At 42.1% G+C, this 21,566-nt stretch overlaps 1 protein-coding gene across 1 annotated transcript in view; it reads left to right on the top strand.

The window, feature by feature from the left end:
* Nucleotides 1-20,871, top strand: part of CHORDC1 (cysteine and histidine rich domain containing 1) — a 1,140,261-nt gene extending 1,119,390 nt beyond the window's left edge. Inside the window, exon 11 of the mRNA XM_044072202.1 lies at nt 20,527-20,871. Within this exon, the coding sequence (XP_043928137.1) occupies nt 20,527-20,697 (171 nt within the window). The 3' untranslated portion in view covers nt 20,698-20,871. The remainder of the gene's footprint in view (nt 1-20,526) is intronic.
* The last annotated feature ends 695 nt before the right edge of the window (nt 20,872-21,566 follow it).

Raw genomic sequence — 21,566 nt, 5'->3', positions numbered from 1 at the left:
ATCTACATATCAATTCAAGTCATGCAGGCTGCTTAGTTCACATTGTTTTTATATTTGCATGTTTTTATATGTAATTTATTGAAGTATTTTTATATATATATATATATATATATATATATATATATATATATATATATATATATAAATGTGTGTATATATATATATATATATATATATATATATATATAAAAATGTGTATATATATATATATATATATATAGATAACTTTTTATGTATTTAGATGTGTAGATATATGCATTATATATATGCATCGTATAATGCATATTATTGGATTTTAGAAATCTTAGCTATGTTGCTTTAATTAATTTATGAATGTATTTAATCAGTGGAGTGAGGTAGCAATAGATGATTGGCTACTTGAGTATATAAATTCTGGCTTTGTAAAGCTGGCAGTTGAAAGTCTAAAGAAGCGTTTACTACAACATGAAAGCGCTTACTGGCCATTTGTACTCTTTTTGACTGTTTCATATCTTTTGAAATAAAGCTGTTTTAGTGAAGAGGTCGGCTCCGATTGTCGTGTTGTGCCCTTGAAGTCTTGGATGTTTTGGATGTTATCCTTATAGCTTAGGTTACTGCAGCAGTGATCATTTGAACGTCTAAGTTTATTTACACAACTGTACTTTCTTGTTTAGGAAAATTTCTTGACATGACCAGCATCTGCTTCCCCAAGATCTTGGTGCTGAAAGTCCATAAATATATGGAACTTTATCTGGCCCTTCAGAAGGGACAGGGTGTCCTTGATGAACAACTCTGGCTTCCTCCTGTAAGTGGTTTCCAAATTGTCCCTCAAACAGTTTATTTGTTTTGTGCCCACTATCACCAGCAGGTCAGAAGTTAGTGGAGACAAAATCCTTAATATCCTGAGGTGTGCCACCAGCTCAGGGTTTTACCTGAAGTAGCCAGAAGAGTTTAAGAATACGGGACAACTTCTTTCATGTTGGGAGGGATGGGCTAACTGTTACCAAACAGAATTCTTTTAGTGGATTGGCAGCTGCATCATCTTTTGTCAGACAGCTCACTACCCTCAATCAGCTCGGTGCCTATTGGAAAATGCTGAGATCAGAGGTCAGTCTGCTTAAGATATGGTTCATACTTTCACCAGACATTTTACCAGGAGTTGCAGCACCATGAGACCTCCTTTTGCTTTCCTGTACTTCAGGATTCAGCCTTCTTTCCCTTTGGCTCATTACAGCCTAGTGGATTTGACTGTTTGTTTAAAATTTAGCCCTGCTGTAGACACTCAAAGGAAGACTGTAGCAGTAACAGAATCCTTCCTACCTGTTTATAGTTGTGCTCCTTGTGTTTACACTGTTTGTAGATACTAGCAACCTGGTCCATGAGTAAAGTAATAACTAATGAGAGATGTTCAGAACAAATCTTTATTTAGAACTGCAGCTTTTGAAATTTGATCAGATGTGAAGATCTGATGTTGTGATTTTCATTAATTCCTCAGCAAATGGGTTTGGATCCGATCCTCTGATATGACTCTGCCAGTTTTTTTTCACTAAATATTTTTTTTTTTATTATTTCAAATAAGATGTCTTAAACATTGCATGAAATAAAGATAAATAACATATTTACAATTCTAAAACATTACTAACTTCAAACCATTATATAACTATTTACATTGGTGTCTATGCAAATAACATTGAAATTCTATATTATATAAAGTTAGAAACATAAGATGATATATCTTCTTTGATATTTTCAAGTATTTCCAGTACTTTCATCCAAGAGTAATAGTAAGAAGTAGATCTTTTAGTTCTGTTCTTCACTGTTAATATTTCCATGTGAGCAACTGTTATTGTTAAAGTCTCAAATTCCTTGAACGTAGGCGAAGCCTCATTTTTCCAGTGTATGTTTATGATTTTACGTGAAATTGCCAATAGTGACCATAGAATTTTAGTGTCTTTTTTTGGTACACAGTTTGGAATAGGAGAGTTGAATAAAATTAAAGACTTTGTTAATTGAAAATTATCATTATAAACAGTCTGAAAAAAATAATTAATGGATTTCCAGTACATATTGAGACATATACATTCATAAAAAACATGCTGCCAATCTGCTTTTATCTTGGTATGGCATCTCCAACATTGATCTTCAATAGAATACATTTTGGCTAACCTATGTGGTGTATAGAAACTTCTATGTAGATATCTCCAAGTGAATAATTGCCAGTATTTTGATAATGTAGAAAATTTGGAAGATTTTAGAATATTACTTTTTTCTTCTTCAACTGGAGGATGGTTGTTTATTAAAGTATAATAATCCCAGTATGATTTTTCATGATAGTTTTTTGTTTTTTTAACAATTTTATAGATATTAGACAAATAACCTGTACCCTGATAAGGCTGTTTTGTGATAAGAATAAGGTATTCAATGAGTTTTGGAGCTTCATGTCTAACTGAAGGTTGCATTTGTTCTATTTTATTTATAAGAAAATGCCTTAGATTTTGTCAAACAACCAATTGTCTTTTATTTATATTATAATTATAAATTATCTGTTCCTTTGTTAGAATTTTCCCTTTCTCTAAGTTGATGCCAAAAGAGTAATGTTTCTTCTTTAAGTATATTTATTTTAGATATTTGGAATGTATCTAGAATATTTGGTGTAAAAGCTATAGGGAAAATAAGAAAATCCAAGAATTAATATTTGGTATTTTGTTTATATATGTTCTGAACACTGAAAGTGTAGAGCTTACATAGTTTGATGGCAATTTATTAATATTATTTCTTTTCCCTAAAAATAATCTTTTAACATCCATATAAGGGGTGATGGTATTACTGTTAAGTTGTCTTGTATGTGATTATAATTGATTTCTATGTAAATCTGCTCATGGGCTTGTTTCCATATAGGTGTGTATGAATTATTTAACCATAGTGTTATGTTTTTAATAACAGATGAGGTAATATATAAATCAATATCCGTAAATTAATTCCACCATCTTCCCAATCTGGCAAATGTTTATTTAAGGCTATCGGGTTTATTTGGAAACCATAGAAAATTTAAAATTAGTTTATTGTATCTTTGAATAATATATTTGGGAGGTGGCAATGAAAAATGTTGTATTAAGTATAATATTTTGGGAAATATGTTTATTTTAATAAGATATAATCTGTCTGCTGTTGAAAAGATATATTTATTCCAGTAACCAATTGTTTGTTCTATTTTGTCTAGTATTTTATTATAGTTAAATATTAGAGAATCTGTTAATTCATTGAGTAGATTTATTCCCAGATATAATAATTTACTTTCTGTTACTATATATTTGGAAAATCTTTTGTTTATATTATTTTTTTTTTTTACAATTACAGGGCATAATTTTAGTTTTGTTTTCATTAAATTTTAAGCCTGAAATATTTTGAAATTTATTCATGGAGTTAAATAGAGCATTCAAAGACTCATTTGCATCTGAGAGAGTTAATAGTATGTCATCAGCAAAGAGTTGGATTTTAAGGTTTAACATTTTATTAATACAAATGCCCTACTCTGCCAGTTTTTGAAGGTTCTAGAATCCGTATCTTGAGCTTCTCTCTTACTGATAATGCCCCTAACCATTACAAACCCTCAGATCTCATTTGCTGTTCTTCAAGACAGTCAGGATTGCAGTATCTCAAACTCCTCTGGGGTTTGTGAGGGAAAATTATTTCTTGTTGATTTTTTTTTTGTACATCTATTCCTTTTCTTATTAGTTAACGTAACTCCCTTTCCTTCGTTTACCTTCAGTAGCCTTTTTCTACAGAGTTTTCGGTATTTTAATGTCAGAGCAGTTAGCAGCCAGAGGAATGAGCTAATTTTGAAAGGCCTCCATCCCACATCAGCTTCATCTTTGGACACTTCTTCAAGGGCTCGAACCCCCTCCCAGAAATTGAACGAACTAGGGAAGCACAGTAAACACACACCTGCCCAGTCTCCTCAGTCTGCACCTGCCTTAGAACCTCCTACAAAGAAGATTACTAAAACTTCTGATCCGAAGGTTTTGGATTTTACACCATCTACTGTTCTATCTCCTCAACCCCGTGCTCTCAGGTTTTCTCCAGAGCTGCTATCTCTGAGATTAAGGTCTCTCTTTTTGCAAGAGATGCCTAAGAAGTCTTCAAGGCTACCTTCTATGTCCTCTTCCTTTAGGTCTTCCCATAGTCTGTCTGAAGAGGAGGTGGATAGGATGATGAGAAAATTCTTCAGAACACAGATCCAGATGGAAGGTTTGCCAGCTCCAGCTCCCATCGGATCTGTGAGCCACCAACCTTCTTTTCAACCTGTAATTGCACCTTCTCCAATCCAACCAGCCATTTTGGAGTCCTTGGGTCCAAGAGTCCAGTGAGTCGAACCATCACATCCAAAGGTCATTTCATCCTCAACTCCAGCTACTTCCCTGACCCAATTGACTCTTGACACTGTTGGAACACTACGTCTCTCACAGCTGAAGCATTGGTGCTGGATCTGAGGGGTTGACTTCGACTCTGAAATTTGCAGAGCCATCTCTTCCTCTCGGAGCTTCAATGCCAGATAGCTCAGCTCTGACTTCCCCCTTGGAGTGGGGGGTTGGGAAGGCTCAGGGATTGTTTGTTCCAGGAGCCTCTGCTCTGGTGGGATTGTCCTCTGCTTCTCCAGGTCCCTCTACTTTTGAGGCAGTGGAGAGGGTTTTCTATCCCACAAGAGACCTTTCTGTAGGAACCAACACAGTGGTAAGAAAATGTGATTAAAAAACGGTGGTGGATGTCACCTACGTGGCAGAGGAGATCCTTCCAGCATTCCTGAAAGGTTGTCATTCCTGAAAGGTTGTCTGACTGTCCCTGCCCAGAAGCATCACTAAGTTGCTAGACAAAACAGTCATTCAGGAGGTCCCCCAACAAATGCAGCAGGAGCCTCTGCTCTGGTGGGATTGTCCTCTGCTTCTCCAGGTCCCTCTACTTTTGAGGCAGTGGAGAGGGTTTTCCAACAACCCAGAGTAGATGTCCTTCAAGGATGCATCTGCAGTCCTTACATATGGGTTGTCCTGCCTCAGGCAGCCCTTCGGTCGGCCAGATTCCAAAGTCTGGGTCCAGCGTCGGCTGATGTCGCCCTCTCCCCGACGTCAGAGCGCCTGGGGTATAAAAGCGTCAGCCAACGCCATCTTCCCCAGTCTTTCTTGCCGCGTGGTGCCCGAAGCAGAAGCAGTTCGCAAGTGCCGGTCGGCCAGCTTCTGTAACTTCAGCTACCGAAGACTTCAAAAGCCAAGTACCCCGTTGGGGACTCTTTCTTGCCTCAGCCAATGTCAGATCAAATGCTTAAAGTTAATAATTGCTTAACTTTTGGGAAACAAATACCTCATAAGGATTTCCATTCTTACTGCCTCCCCTGCCTAGGCCCAGACCACGACGTCTCGGCCTGTACAGCCTGTGCCTCCTTCAACCCGGCACTCTTAGGCCGCGGAGTTTGCAGAGGAATTTTTTGGGGCTAGTTACTGTTACAATATGCCGTTGGAAACTCCGACTTCTCATTTAACCAAAAAATGGAAGGACAAGGACCAACACACGCGGACCGTGGTTTTGGCTGAAACCACGCCTAGGCCTACCGCAAGTGTCTCGGTCTCGGCTGAAACCGAGTCCTTGGTACTTCCGACCGTCGAAACCGCACAACCAACAACCTCGGCCCCGGAGGCCTCTTCTGAGTCGGTTATAGAATTTCCCTCGGAAACCGGTGTTCCGGAAACATCCAACACCATTTCCCTAGACAAAACTACGCCAGCACGTGGAGCAGCCATGCCTCCTGCATCCATGTCCATAAAGGCATTCACAAGGGCTAAAGCTGCTAAACAGCCAAAATCTCTGCCTCCCAAGGCTATTCCTCAGGGATCCACTACAGGTTCACAGATTTTAAGTTTAGCTGAGGACCTTATTTCCTTAATTAGGGGCTCTCAGCCACATTCAGACAGAGGCTCTCAACCTCCTCTAGACAAAAGGCCCAGGGTTGAGCCCACTGATCACCAGTCCTTTGATGAGGCCTCAGATGGCTCGGCTCTTTCAGACTACCAGGAGGAGGCCTTTACGGCCTACGAGGATTCTGATGCAGAGGAATCTATTCCCTCTGCCTCCCCTCCTGAAGAGCTGTCCTTTGGGGAGACCCTTCACTCCATGAGAGAGCATTTCAAATGGCAGGGCCAGGAATTCTCTGATTCCAGGAAGGAAGAGATTAAGGACTTTTTTGCATTTACCTCAGCATAGACCTTTGGCTATTTCTCCTGTTTTGAATGTCATTGATGATGTGTATTCTGAGTCTAGCATTACCCCTGACTCCCTTCCTCTGGCTCCTGTCAAACCCGATAGGTACTACAGGGTCCCGGACTCACATCATTTCCTTTACAAGGCCCACTCTGCTGACCCTGAAACTATTTCCCAGGGCCCTAAAGGGGTTGCATCTGCCACTACTAAAAATCCACTCCCCTCTGAAAGGGAGTCCAGGGCTTTAGAGAGATGGGGTAAAAGTGTATACTTCTTCCACTCTTTCTATGAGGGCATTAAATTGTCAATTCCATATGATACAGTACCAAGAGTATTTGTTAGATGAATTGCACAAAAAACTGTCTTCACCTGAACCCCTAGATCGCAAGTCACTTCAGGATCTGGTACATAACTCCCAACAGGTTAGCAACCATTTCTTGCAGTGTGGTTATGATGCATTGGAAGCTTCATGTAGGTCAGCAATGACAGGTGCAGTCATACGTAGGCATGCTTGGCTGAAGGAACAAACTCTGCCAGATCATGTTAAAGCAAAGCTTCTGGATGCGCCACTGGAAAAGCAAAAGTTATTTGGCTCCACTGCTCAGGAGGTCTTAAAGAAATTTGAGGAAAAGGCTAAATCTGTACAGACAGTCAAAGATTTTCTCCAGGTCCAACCACCAAGATTCAGCAGAAACTGGCCCTCTAAGAATTGGTCCTTTCCAGACACACAGAGATTTCAAAGAGGCAAGAACAGACGTGCCAGAGGTAGAGGGCAAGCTAGAGGCTCCTACAGAGGACGTCAATGGCAGCCTCCTAACCAGAGAGGTAGTGCAGGACCTACAACTGCTCCACAAGGACAGACTCAATGACTTTACCTTGACCCCGCCATCCAGGGCTCAATTGGAAGCACCTTTGGGCGGAAAGCTATCTTTATTCTCAAAAAAATTGGCACAGTATTACAAGGGACAAATGGACACTGCAAATAATAGACAAAGGATACAGGTTCCATTTTCATACATTACCAAAAAGAAAAGGCATGCCAAACCAGCCACCGAATCAAAGGGCAGAGGCTTTAAAACAAATTTCCAACCTATTGCAAATGAAAGCTATAGAAAAGGTTCCTCTCACAGAACAAGGCCAAGGATTTTATTCCAGACTATTCCTTGTCCCAAGAAAAGAAAACAATGGAGGCCTATTCTCGACTTGTCCGCACTGAATACTTATCTCATTGTGCCAAAATTCAAAATGCTGACCCTACAGCAACTCCTTCCCATGCTGTGCAAGGGGTCTTGGCTGGTAACTCTAGACCTCAAGGAGGCATACCTGCATGTCCCTATCAGACAAAGTTGCAGAAGACACCTCAGATTTCTTGCAGGTACAGAGCATTATCAATTCTCAGCATTGCCCTTTGGCTTATCTACTGCGCCCAGAGTATTCACGAAATGCCTGGCATCAGTAATTGCACACTGCAGACTTCAGGGGATTAAAATATACCCATATCTGGACGACTGCCTTATACAAGCGGACAGCCAACAAACTTTGGTAAAACACTTGAATTATGCCATCCGCCTACTTCAGGCTTTGGGATATACAGTCAACATTCACAAATCAAGACTTGTTCCATCCCAAAGGATAATTTTTCTGGGTGCGAAACTAGATACAACCACCCAAATGGCTTTTCTCATGGAAGAAAAACAAAGACAACTACCGGATTATTTCAAAAATCTGACAAAACAAACTAGGCTGACTGCAAGGAAAATCCTGCAGGCCCTGGGTTACATGGCATCTTGCATTCTTCTGATTCCACAAGCAAGGCTACATATGAGGAAACTGCAACGGTACCTAAGGAGTTTATGGTGCCAGCACAGTCACAGCCTAGAAGCTTTGATACCACTCATTCCATGCCTTCAAAAGGAATTTCTGTGGTGGGCTCAAGCAAGCCAGTCAAACGGGGGTCTGCCCTTCAGCAAACCAATAATCAGCCAAACCATTACAACGGACGCTTCAGACCATGGATGGGGAGCACACATGGAGGGCAGATGCATCCAAGGACTATGGTCACAGAAAGAATTGCGCATGCACATAAACCAAAAGGAAATGCTGGCGGCGATACATGCAGTCGAGGCCTTCAAACATTTTCTGCATCAAGGACACCTGCTAATAAGGACAGACAATACCACAGTTATGTGGTACATAAACAAGCAAGGAGGTACTCATTAACTACCCTCTTTGCAGGCTGGCAATGAATCTTTGGGAACTTTCCCTAAAACTCAATATAGAGCTGCAGTCCCAGTTTGTGCTAGGAAAAGACAATGTACTGGCGGACAGCCTAAGCAGAAATATCATGGATCCACACGAATGGATGCTGCACCCAGGCATCTTCCTTCAGATAACACAATCATGGGGGAGGCCGGACATAGATCTTTTTGCCTCCCAACACAACCATCAGCTGAAGAAATTCTGCTCAAGGACATACCACCCACAAGCATGGAAAGTGGACGCCCTCTCTTTCAGCTGGAATACTCTAGTAGTGTATGCATTCCCACCTTTTCCATTAATGACCAAGGTCTTACTGAAGATCAGGACAGAGCAGCCCAAAGTGATTCTGATAGCCCGGACTGGCCCAGACAGCACTGGTACCCACTGTTAAGGAGCATGTCACGCACGAAATCATGGCCTCTACCACAATGGCCACTTCTTCTGACAACACAATTACAAAACTCTGCACTCCAGCCTGAAAACCTTGCAGCTGACAGCCTGGAGAATGCCTTGACTCCACACCAGAATAAGCTATCCAAGACAGTGAAGGACATCATCATGGAAGCTCGCCGGCCTTCCACAAGAAAGGCATATTCAGCAAAATGGAAAAGATTTCGCTCTTGGAACACCACAAAGGGCCTAGATGCGACAGTGATGAACTTGGCACATATCCTGGAATACTTGGCAGAAATGCTCCACAATGGCCTTTCTTACTCTTCCATAAAAATTCATGCTTCAGCAATTTCAGCAGAATACAATACTGATCCACCTGTCTTTTTTCATCCTCTCCTAAGGCAGTTTCTAAGGGGAGTTAAAAACATCAATCCTCCAAGGAAACCACCAGTGCCTACATGGGACCTTAACTTCATGTTGGAAAATTAACTCTACCTCCCTTTGAACCAGCAGCATCTTCAGAACTACAGTTCCTGTCTTGGAAGACTGCCTTCCTTCTGGCCATAACCTCAGCAAGAAGAGTATCTGAGCTGCAGGCCCTCATGACAGTACAACCATTTCTTATTTTTCATCAGGACAGAGTTTCACTGAGAACCAATCCTTCATTCATGCCAAAGGTGGTATCCAGGGTCTCACTGAACCAAGCTATTCACCTGCCTACCTTCTTTCCAAATCCACAGAACAAAGGGGAGAAACTTCTGCATACCCTGGACATTCACAGACAGTTGCGCTACTACTTGGACAGAACTAAGACTTACAGAAAATCTGACCAGCTATTTGTAGCATATGCTGCTGGGGTACAAGGAAAAGCAATTTCCAAACAGACAATTTCAAAATGGATAGGGAATTGCATTCGATTCTGTTACTCTTTTCATGGCAAAACCGTGCCAGCTAACATTAGACCTCATTCCACCAGAGCCACAGCCACCTCCACAGCCTTTTTAGGAGGGGTGGCTACCAAGGACATTTTAGAAGATGCTACATGGAGCTCCGTGCATACTTTTTCCAAGCATTACAACTTACCCTTATATTCCAGATCCAGAGCAGGCTTTGCTACGGCAGTCCTGCAGGGCATTTTAGCTACACCATCCCTTTCTTAGATCCTACCACCCCCAGCTTGGCTATGGTATTCTACCCATATGTAAGGACTGCAGATGCATCCTTGAAGGACATAGTACAGTTTTGTACCTACCATAAATGTAGATGTCCGATAGGTATGCATCTTCAGTCAGGTTTACCCTCCCTCCTTCCCCTCTGTGGTATTTCCTGGGTACTTATCCCTCTTATAGCTAGCTGGGGATGTCCTTCATGGATGCATCTGCAGTCATAACAAGTGGGTTGTCCTGTCGTCAGGCAGCCCTGCAGTCGGCCGGATTCCAAAGTCCGGGTCCGGCTTCGGCTGATGTCGCACTCCTCCCGACGTCATCTCTGTTGGTCTTCGGGTATAAAAGCATCAGCCGACGCCATTTTCCTCAGTCTTTCTTGCCGCGTGGCGCCCGAAGCAGAAGCTGTTCGCAAGTGCCGGTCGGTCGGATCCAGAGATTACTTCTACGAATACTACTTGAAGACTTCTAAAGCTAAGTACCCGTTGGGGACTCTTTCTTGCCTCAGCCGATGTCAGAAAAAGTTAACAATTGTTTAACCTGTGGGAAACAAATACCTCATAAAGATTTCCACTCATACTGTCTGCCTTGTTTAGGCCCAGCCCACGGCGTAGCAGCCTGTTCGGCCTGTGCTTCTTTTAACCGATGAACGCTTAGGCGTCGGTCGGAGTTTGCAGAACAGTTTTTCGGTACTGATTTTGCGTACATTATGCCGTCGGATCCTCCGACTACCCCAAAAACGCAAAGATAAAGACCGACATCGCGGTCCGCGGTTTCGGCCGAAACCACGGTAAAGCAAACCACGAGTGTCTCGGTTTCGGCCGAAACCGAGAAAACTGCTCAAAGTACAGCTGAACTTATTCTAACAACTGAGGCCCCTGCTACAACTCTTGAATCGACCTCAGAAATTTTACCCACTACGGTGGTTGACTTATCAGACACCATCCCTTGGATGTCTCTACCCCAGCACGTGGTGCTGCTAGGCCTCCAGCTGCCATGTCCATTAAGGCCTTCGCCAGGGCTAAAGCAGCCAAGACTACTAAATCAGTGCCTGTTAAACCCCCCACATCCAGGCCCTCTTCTACTTCTCAAATGCTTTCTTTGGCAGAAGATTTAATTTCCTTAATTAGAGGATCTCAACCTCACCCAGACAGGGCCTCTCAGCCCCTGAGAAGAGACCTAGGGCAGAGCCCCTGAGCCAGTTTCTACTGATGATTCTGCTGATGAATCAGACATAACTGATCAGCCTGAGGCTCCTTCTCCAATTTTGAAGATTCGGATGCTGAAGAATCCATTCCAGCTGCTTCCCCACCAGAAGAATTCTCCTTTGGGAAACCTTGCATGCCATGCGAGAACAGTTCCAATGGCAGCAACAGGATTTTTCAGACTCCAGAAAAGACTTAGGACCTTTCTGCACCTCCCACAGCACAGGCCCTTAGCTATACCTCCTGTTCTCTCTGTGGTGGATGATGCTTTCAATGATGTTTGCTCCGCTCCAGATTCTTTACCCCAGCCCCTGCCAAACCAGACAGATTTTACAGGGTGCCAGATACTCATCACCACCTTTACAAGGCCCCACTTGCAGACCCAGAAACTATATCCCAGGGTCCCAAGGCAGTAGCGACCACAGCAAAAACCCTATTCCTTCTGAAAGGGAAGCAAGGTCACTAGACAGATGGGGTAAAAAGGTCTACACTTCAGCTACTCTCTCAGCTAGAGCTTTAAACTGTCAGTTTCACATGATACAATACCAAGAGTTTATGCTTGATCAGTTAACTAAAAACTAACCACTGATGAATCTCTTGATAAGAAATATGTATTAGAGATGGTAAATAACATACAACAGGTTAGCAACCATTCCTTAAAATGTGGCTATGATGCACTGGAGGCTTCATTTAGATCAGCCATGACAGGCACAGTGATAAGAAGGCATGCATGGCTAAAGGAACAAGCTTTACCGGATCATGTTAAAGCTAAGTTGCTAGATGCTCCTATGGACAAGACAAGTCTGTTTGGTACACCTGCCCAGCAGGTTATGAAGAAAATGGAAGAAAAGGCAAAATCTGTTCAAACTGTTAAAGATTTCTTGCAGGTTCAACCCCCAAGGTTTAGCAGGAACTGGCCTGCCAAGAATTGGTCCTTTCCTGACTCCACAAAATTTCAAAGGGGTAGAAATAGACGTTCCAGAGGCAGAAACCAATCCAGAGGAGGTGCCTACAGAGGACGACAGTGGCAAGGTAACAACAGAGTACATCAGCACAACCGTAGTGACTTAATCCTAAATCCGCCTACCAGGGAACAAATAGCAGCCCCTCTAGGCGGAAAGTTAACCTTATTTTCAAAGAACTGGCACTACATAACAAAAGACAAGTGGATTTTACAAACCATAGATCAAGGTTACCGGTTTCACTTCCACACTTTACCAGTCAAAAGAGGAATGCCAAATCTACCTCCAAATCAAAAAACAGAGGCTCTACGCCAGATAATGGAGTTAGCAAACATGAGAGCTGTGGAAAGAGTGCCAACAGCAGAACAAGGAAAGGGTTCTACTCCAGACTATTCCTAGTTCCAAGAAAGGAAAAAGTTGGAGACCAATTCTCGACCTGTCCACCTTAAATACATACATCATTGTCCCAAAATTCAAAATGCTGACCCTACAGCAACTTCTTCCCATGCTGGGCAAGGAGTCTTGGCTGGTAACTCTAGATCTCAAGGAGGCATACCTGCACGTCCCCATTCGACCAATCTGCAGAAGATACCTCAGATTTCTTGCAGGATCAGAGCACTATCAATTCTCAGCATTGCCCTTTGGCTTATCTACTGCCCAGAGTATTCACAAAATGCCTGGCATCAGTAATCGCCCATTGCAGACTACAGGGAATTCAAATTTACCCATACCTGGACGACTGCCTGCTACAAGGGACAACAAAAGCAAGCTGACAACAGATTTACAAAGGGTCATTTACTTGCTACAAGGACTGGGATACACAGTCAATTTACAAAAGTCAAGACTGATACCATCCCAAACAAGGACTTTCTTGGGTGAATTGGACACAGTACAACAAATGGCATTCCTGACTACAGAAAAACAAAAGAACTTCCTCTTTACTTCTTGGCACTAACAAAACTGAACAAGTTAACAGCAAGAAAAGTTCTACAGGCCTTGGGCTTCATGGCATCATGCATAATCTTGGTCCCATTTGCCAGACTACATATGAGGAAACTTCAGTGGTACCTAAAGAATTTATGGTCCCAACACAGACACAGTCTAGAAACAGAAATCCCACTAATTCCATGCTTAAAACAGGAGTTCCTATGGTGGGCTCAGGCATGCCAGTCAAACCCAGGCCTACCCTTTCACAGATGTCAACCAAGTCAGACCATCACAACAGACGCTTCAGACCTAGGATGGGGGGCCCACATGCTGGACAGATGCGTGCAAGGATTGTGGACACAGGATCAACTTCACCTGCACATCAATCTAAAAGAAATGCTGGCAGTAAAACTGGCAATCCAAAAGTTCAAACCATTTCTCAAAGAGGGCCAGTTGATGATAAGGACAGACAACACCACAGTCATGTGGTACATCAACAAACAGGAGGCACTCATTCATACCCCTATGCAGAATGACCTTGGAGCTGTGGACCCTGGCACTCAGCTACAACATTCAGTTACAGGCAATATTTGTACCAGGGAAAGACAATACTCTGGCAGACATATTAAGCAGAACCACCGGATGCCCACGAATGGAAGCTGCACCCGGACATCTTCAAGACCATCTCGAAGAAATGGGGAATGCCACAGATAGACCTATTTGCATCACCTCTCAATTACCAGCTCAAAAAATTCTGCACAAGGCATTCCACCCACTAGCATGGAAAGTGGACTCACTCTCCTTCAACTGGAAAGGCCTAACAGCATATGCATTCCCACCTCTTCCTTTGATACACAAGGTACTGCTAAAAATAAGGAAGAACGTCCAAGGATAATCCTGATAGCTCCAAACTGGCCAAGACAACACTGGTACCCACTACTGAAGAGCATGTCTCGAACAATATGTGGCCAATACCACTGATGCCTTTGATGTTAACTCAGAACAACTACAGCATCATACATCCAAACCTAAAAACGCTGAAACTGACTGCATGGAACATCACATAGCAGCAGCTAATCCAGAACTTTCCCAAAGAGTTAAGGACATTATTCTTGAAGCACGCAGACCTTCAACAAGAAGGAACTATGCTGGAAAATGGAAAAGGTTTGTCATTTGGAGTACGGAAAGAGGAAAAGATGTGTCAAACATAGATATGCCTAACATTCTGGAGTATCTGGCCGAACTTCTTCATTCAGGCCTGTCCTACTCCTCCATCAAGATACATGCATCAGCTATTTCAGCAGAATACAGCTTTGATCCACCTGTTTTTTCGCACCCTTTGCTCAGGCAGTTCCTCAGAGGAATCAAGAATGTAAAACCTCCAAGGAAACCACCATTACCAGCTTGGGATTTAAACTTTGTGCTAGAAAAGTTGACACTATCACCCTTTGAACCAGCAGCAACAGCAGACCTACAACACCTGTCATGGAAAACTGCTTTCCTACTGGCAATTACTTCAGCAAGGAGGGTTTCAGAACTACAGGCCTTAATGGCAGTGCAACCCTTCCTAATCTTCTACCAAGATAGTGTCCTTGAGGACTAATCCTACATTTATGCCCAAGGTGGTATCCAGAGTGTCTTTAAACCAGGCAATCCACCTACCTACCTTCTTTCCCAACCCACAAAACAGAGGGGAAAGAATACTGCATACCTTGGATGTACATAGACAGCTACGCTACTACTTGGACAGAACAAAAATAGCAGAAAGACTGACCAACTCTTTGTAGCCTATGCAACAGGAAGGGAAGGAAAAGCTATTTCCAAACAGACAATCTCCAAATGGATAGGAAATTGCATACGATACTGTTACTCCTTCCATGGAAAACCAATTCCACAGAACATAAGACCTCATTCTACAAGGGCAACAGCCACTACCACAGCCTTCTTACGAGGAGTGGCAACCAAAGACATTATTGAGGCGGCTACTTGGACCTCCGTGCATACATTTGCCAAGCATTATAATTTGCCTCTTTATTCCAGATCCCGAGCAGGGTTTGCCACTGCTGTACTGCAAGGGATCCTAAACACCATAATCTACTTTTTTCCTCCTCCCCTAGTTGGCTATGGTATTCTACCCACTTGTTATGACTGCAGATGCATCCATGAAGGACATAGTACAGTTTTGTACCTACCATAAATGTAGATGTCCGAACTGGATAGCATCTGCAGTCAGGATTACCCTCCCTTTTTCCCCTCTGTGGTACTCCTAGGGTGTTTACCCTCCTAATAGCTAGCTTTGGGGGGGGAGTCTTTTATGGTGTATTTGTTTGTACATATATGCTTATTGCTGTGTTTACCTCTATCTATTTGGAAACATTGGCATCTATCCAAAATTTTTAGCCTGCAAGAGGGCTACTGGCATCTGGGGCAAGAAACACTGAGGAAAATGGAGTCGGCTGATGCTTTTATACCCGAAGACCAACAGAGATGACGTCGGGAGGAGTGCGACATCAGCCGAAGCCGGACCCGGACTTTGGAATCCGGCCGACTGCAGGGCTGCCTGACGACAGGACAACCCACTTGTTATGACTGCAGATGCTATCCAGTTCGGACATCTACATTTATGGTAGGTACAAAACTGTACTTTATCTATTATGGTGTATTTGTTTTTATATTACTGTGCATGTTTGGAATTTTTTGCATCTCTCCAAATTTAGCCTTCCTTAGAGGGCACCTGGCATCTGGGGCAAGAAAAACTGAGGAAGATTGCGTCGGCTGACGCTTTTATACCCCAGGCGCTCTGACGTCGGGGAGAGGGCGACATCAGCCGGACCCAGACTTTGGAATCCGGCCGACCAAAGGGCTGCCTGAGGCAGGACAACCCATATGTAAGGACTGCAGATGCATACCTATCGGACATCTGCATTTATGGTAGGTACAAAACTGTACTTTTTGACTCTCCCTTCTTCTGAGCCACACTCCCCCACAGTGAAGAGCCTTGTCTGCCATCGAAATTCACTTTTCTACCCCACAAGAGACCTTTCTGTAGGAACCAACACAGTGGTAAGAAAATGTGATTAAAAAAATCTCAAGGCCCTTTCCAGGAGACACGCAGGGAATTTTCCCCCAGAGCCAGACGGGGAAATAACTACGGTGGTGGATGTCACCTACGTGGCAGAGGGGCAGCAGAACCAAGTATCTTGAGATTCGTTCTCGGACAGATCCTTCCAGCATTCCTGAAAGGTTGTCATTCCTGAAAGGTTGTCTGACTGTCCCTGCCCAGAAGCAGCCAAGGGGTGCTTATCCTTGCACCAACAAGCCTGGATAGTCATCACAAACAACTCTTGGGTGCAAAGGATCATATTCAGGGATAGTTCATTCCCATTTTACAAATTCCTATAAAAACAAGGAAAATTCTCCTGATGTTCCACCCAATCAAAGGGAGCTAGCAGCTCAAGAGATCACTAAGTTGCTAGACAAAACGGTCATTCAGGAGGTCCCCCCAGACCAAACAGGATCCGGAATTCTCTCAAGGTTCTTTTTAGTGTAAAAAAAAAAAAAAAAACAGAGGACCTGAGACCTGTGTTGTATCTCAGTTATCTGAACCAGTTTGTAAAGAATTCCAAATTCCAGATGGTCACGGTTCAGTCCATTTTGCCCCTTGTTCAGAAGGATGACTGGATGTGTGCAGTCTATCTTCATGACGCATGCTATCACATCAAAATGAACAGGCATTCTAGAAGGTGTCTACGCTTCCAACTGGGAGCAAGTCATTATCAGTTCAGAGCCCTGCCCTTTGATCTCAGCCCAGCCCCCAGGGTGTTCACCAAATGCATGGCAGTGGTACCAGCTCACCTGAGACTGCTTGGATTCAGAGTGTACCCCCATTTAGACAACTGGCTCCTTACCACATCTACTAGTAAAAGCAAGGGATTACTTGCTTCAACTGTCACTCTTGCTGGGAATCACCAACATGCACAAATCTCAACTTCAACCAGTTCAAGTTGTGGAATTATAGGGGCTCACTTAGTCAATTGTTTAGCTCTTCTGCCTCAAAACAGAGTTCTTACATTGAGGACACATCAACCAGATTATTTCCATTCCTTCTTCTCTGGCAAACGTGATCCTAAAAGCTCTAGGGTCAGTGGCTGCTGCAGTAACTCTAATTCCCACTGCTCACTTTCCCATGACAATTCTTCAGTGGACCCTGGTGGTGCAGTGGTCCTTTCATCATCATCCCTTAAATCACCCAGTAAAATTGTCTCAAGTTTGAAGGAAATATCTTCCTTGGTGGATCTACTGTGAGGAAATCGATCAGTTGTCGTCAATTTATCCCCCCCCCCAGAGCCATGTTGACTATGGATGTCTCCCAGTTGGGGTGGGGAGGGGGCATTACTTGGGACGGACTGCACAAGGCACATGGCCCCAACAAGAGACCAGTTTGCATAGCAGTGTCCTAGCGATGAGAGCAGTGTTTCTAGCATTGCAGGTCGTCAAGAGATTTCTCCCTCTAGAAACTATTGCAATACAGATGGACAACATGTCAGTAGTCTGGTACATCAACAAATGGGAGAACCGTATCCTATCCACTTTGTCAAGAAGCAATGAGAGTATGGCAGTGGGCAATCTCATCCAACTGCTTTCTTGTAGCAACACACATATCGGGGTTATCAGCACTCTAGTGGACAAACTCAGCAAGATCATCCTCACGCCTCATGAGTGGTCTCTCAACCAGTCAGTGGCAAACATGATCTTTTACAGCCTTGCTGTGATCTGTTTGCATCCCCCCTCAACAACAAATGCAGCAGGTTCTTTACCCTTATCCCACCTCAGGGGCAGCCACCAAGCGATAGCCCTCCAGTCTCCTTTACACTTAACATCCTCTACCTGTCATCCCAAAATTTCTTCAGAAAGCACTTTGGTTGAAGAGTACAGTAATCCTAATTGCCCCCTTCTGGGCTCAAGAAAATGTGGTTCCCTTTCCTTTGGTCTCATTTAGTATGTCCTCCTTGGACACTGGAACCCAGATCAGACCTCTTGTCTCACCCATCAGGGCAAGTTCACTTGGCTATTGCATGCCTCAAATTGACTGCATGGTTTCTCCAATTCTGATGATGACTAGACATTCCATGCCTTCCTCCCCAGTTCGAAAAATCCTAGTTTCTTCTCATAAACCTTTGACTAGGAGAATTTACAAATGTAAATGGAAGAGGTTTTCCTTTTGCGCTCATCAGAGAGAGTTAGATCCCTTTACCACCCCGCTTCCAGTTTCCTTGCCTTGATTTTTAAAAAATGGAGCAAGTTTTTCCACTATTAGGACTATTAAGGGTTCATTTAGCAGCTGTCTTGAACTGTCACATCGGTGGAAATGTTTCTCCTTTAGCATTATCCAAATTATGTAAGGCCTTTCTTAAGGGTACCTTCCTACTACTCCACCGTGGGACTATGGCTTTGCAAACCTTAGTACTTTCTCTCTTTAAACCATCAGCTAAAGTAGATCTCAAGTCTTGTGGAAAATTATCTTTTTGGTGGCTGATTGTATTTGATTTTTCACAATGACAGGGTTACTTGATGCAGAAATCACCAAAAGTTGTCTCTGAAACTCATAGCAGTCAAGTCATTAATTTGCCATTTTTCTGCCCCAGATTCAAAAACAAAGGAGAATACAGTCTTCATCTTCTTAATGTACATAGGCAGCTTTGTTTCTACCTTCACAGGACCAAGGAATTTAGAAAAAACGATCACTTATTTCTCTCTTTTGCTAGTAAAAGATTGGGAAAACCAGTTTCAAAAACTACACTGGATAAATGGATAACAGATGTTTATTCCTTGAAAGGTGTAACCTTACCAAGACAAAAGGTCAGTGACTGTATCTGCCACCTTTTGGACTAGAGCCTCTATTGATGAAGTTTGTGTGGCTGCCACTTTGTCTAATACTCATACATTTATTGTGCATTACAAATATTGGACATTATATTTTTTGTTTTATTCTTTATCTGTGGTGTGTATTAATAGTTGTGTATGTCGATTATGTAACTTATACTGGGAAAGTCATCAAAATCGGAGTCAAATTCGTTGTATGCATGCATGCATACTTGGCCAGTAAATGTGATTCTGATTTTGAGACAGAGTTGCCTTTGGTTCCACGGTGCTCCGGAATATCCATCCAAGAGCCACCCAAGGTTTACGTAGCTGGGGACTCTGTTCCATTCATTAAGGAGTGAATGAAAATGACAGCATCGGATAAATAAGTTCTGTACTCACCGAAACGTTCCATCTGCATTGCTCATTGTCATTCTTCCTCAGCTCACCCCCCCTCTCCTTCCCCCTGTCCATGATTTTGGGAGAGGCTTAATGCAATTGTTGTTAGGAACCATAAATCCTGTTTGAGCTCCTGATCTTTCAGCTGTCACTTTCTTAGCATAGCATTGTTATATTTTAGGATTGTAATATATATTATAGCAGCAAACTCTGTCTGAGGGTTCGTAGTGGTCAGGGGCATTACGGGTAAGGGGCAAGCTCAAGATTTGAATCCTAGATTCTTTAGAAAGTGGCAGAGTCTGATCAGAGGATCAGATCCAAACTCATTTGTTGAGGAAGCATGAAAATGGACAACACAGATGGAACGTAATGATGAGTATACAACAACACAGATGGAACGTAATGAGTATACAACAACACAGATGGAACGTAATGTTGAGTATACAACAACACAGATGGAACATAATGATGAGTATACAACAACACAGAGGGAACGTAATGTTGAGTATACAACAACACAGATGGAACATAATGATGAGTATACAACAACACAGATGGAACGTAATGATGAGTATACAACAACACAGATGGAACGTAATGATGAGTATACAACAACACAGATGGAACGTAATGATGAGTATACAACAACACAGATGGAACATGATGAGTATACAACAACACAGATGGAACGTAATGATGAGTATACAACAACACAGATGGGACGTAATGATGAGTATACAACAACACAGATGGAACGGAATGACGAGTATACAACAACACAGATGGAACGGAATGATGAGTAGACAACAACACAGATGGAACGTAATGATGAGTAGACAACAACACAGATGAAACGTAATGATGAGTATACAACAACACAGATGGAACGTAATGATGAGTATACAACAACACAGATGGAACGTAATGATGAGTATACAACAACACAGATGGAACGTAATGATGAGTATACAACAACACAGATGGAACGTAATGATGAGTATACAACTTATTTTTTGTTTTAAGATTTTTATGTATTCAAATATTAGACAAATTTTTATGTTGCAGATTTTTCAGTTCCAACACTGTTTAAAGATTCCGTTTTTATATTTTTATTTATTTATTTATTTTTAGGTAATTGATGTTTTTAAGAGTTACGTAACTATGACCGCCACCAAAGTCGAAATCATCATGAAGAAGGCTGAGCCTGTGCTTTGGGCAAAACTTGACTTACCACCACCTATCTCTGTGCAGAACGAAAAAGATAATCAGAAGAATGAAGAAACATGTGAAGAACTAGATTGATGATAAATATAGGATTTATAAAGTCATAAAATTATTTTCTGGGAGTGGTGTGTAAACCAAAGGTTTTATAACCACTCTTGAGATCAAGCTTCTCATTGTCATTCCAAACTTACATGCTGCATTATTTGCTGTTCTTGATAAAATTAAGATCAACATAAAGTTGCTTTGAATAAGTATGGGCTTCTTGAGACTTAACTGTCTGCATCTTCTGTTCAGTTTTGGGAATAGTCATAGTCACTCATGCATTTGGTGTCATTTATCAAACTATATACAGTAGAAGTGATAAGTTAAGCAATTCACTGTCCTTTTACTTGGTTTTGAGGTTAGACTTTTTGTAATGGAGTCATGCAGCTTTGTCACTGGTGTATTTGATTCAGTAAGGTTGATACAATATCATCTTTTTTGTCCAGTCTCAACCTGTGGGGTTATTGGGTCCATCTCTGATATGACACCATCCATGCGTGAGCCTTCAGTCCGAGATCTGCCTTCTGTACCCACAGTACCCTGCTCTAATACTCTTCAGATTTCATTTGCCGCCATTGAGTGTGCTTTGAGAGCTGTACTAACTGGATCATTTTGGAAAGCTGTCAAGTGATTTATTCCTCATCTCTTCTACCCTTGTTTGTTAATTTTGTGTTTTTTAGGTTAGGTATAGACTTAGGTTTGGTGATGGTTATCTTTTTTTGTTTCTTTTCTTACTTTTGTGTTTCCACCCTTTTTGGTTCCCTTCTCTTAAAAAAAAATATATATATATATATAGATATATATATATATATATATATATATATATATATATATATATATATATACTTGTCTTTTTTTTTTTAACCCTAATATAGGTATAGTTAGGTTTGTTTGTAGATTGACAT

The sequence above is a fragment of the Protopterus annectens genome, chromosome 5.part0 (assembly GCF_019279795.1).
Source record: "Protopterus annectens isolate FY-2018-M chromosome 5.part0, PAN1.0, whole genome shotgun sequence".
NCBI classification, from domain to species: Eukaryota; Metazoa; Chordata; order Ceratodontiformes; family Protopteridae; genus Protopterus; species Protopterus annectens.
The sequence above is the reverse complement of the archived record's forward strand: the minus strand, read 5'-3'. Positions and strand labels throughout refer to the sequence as shown.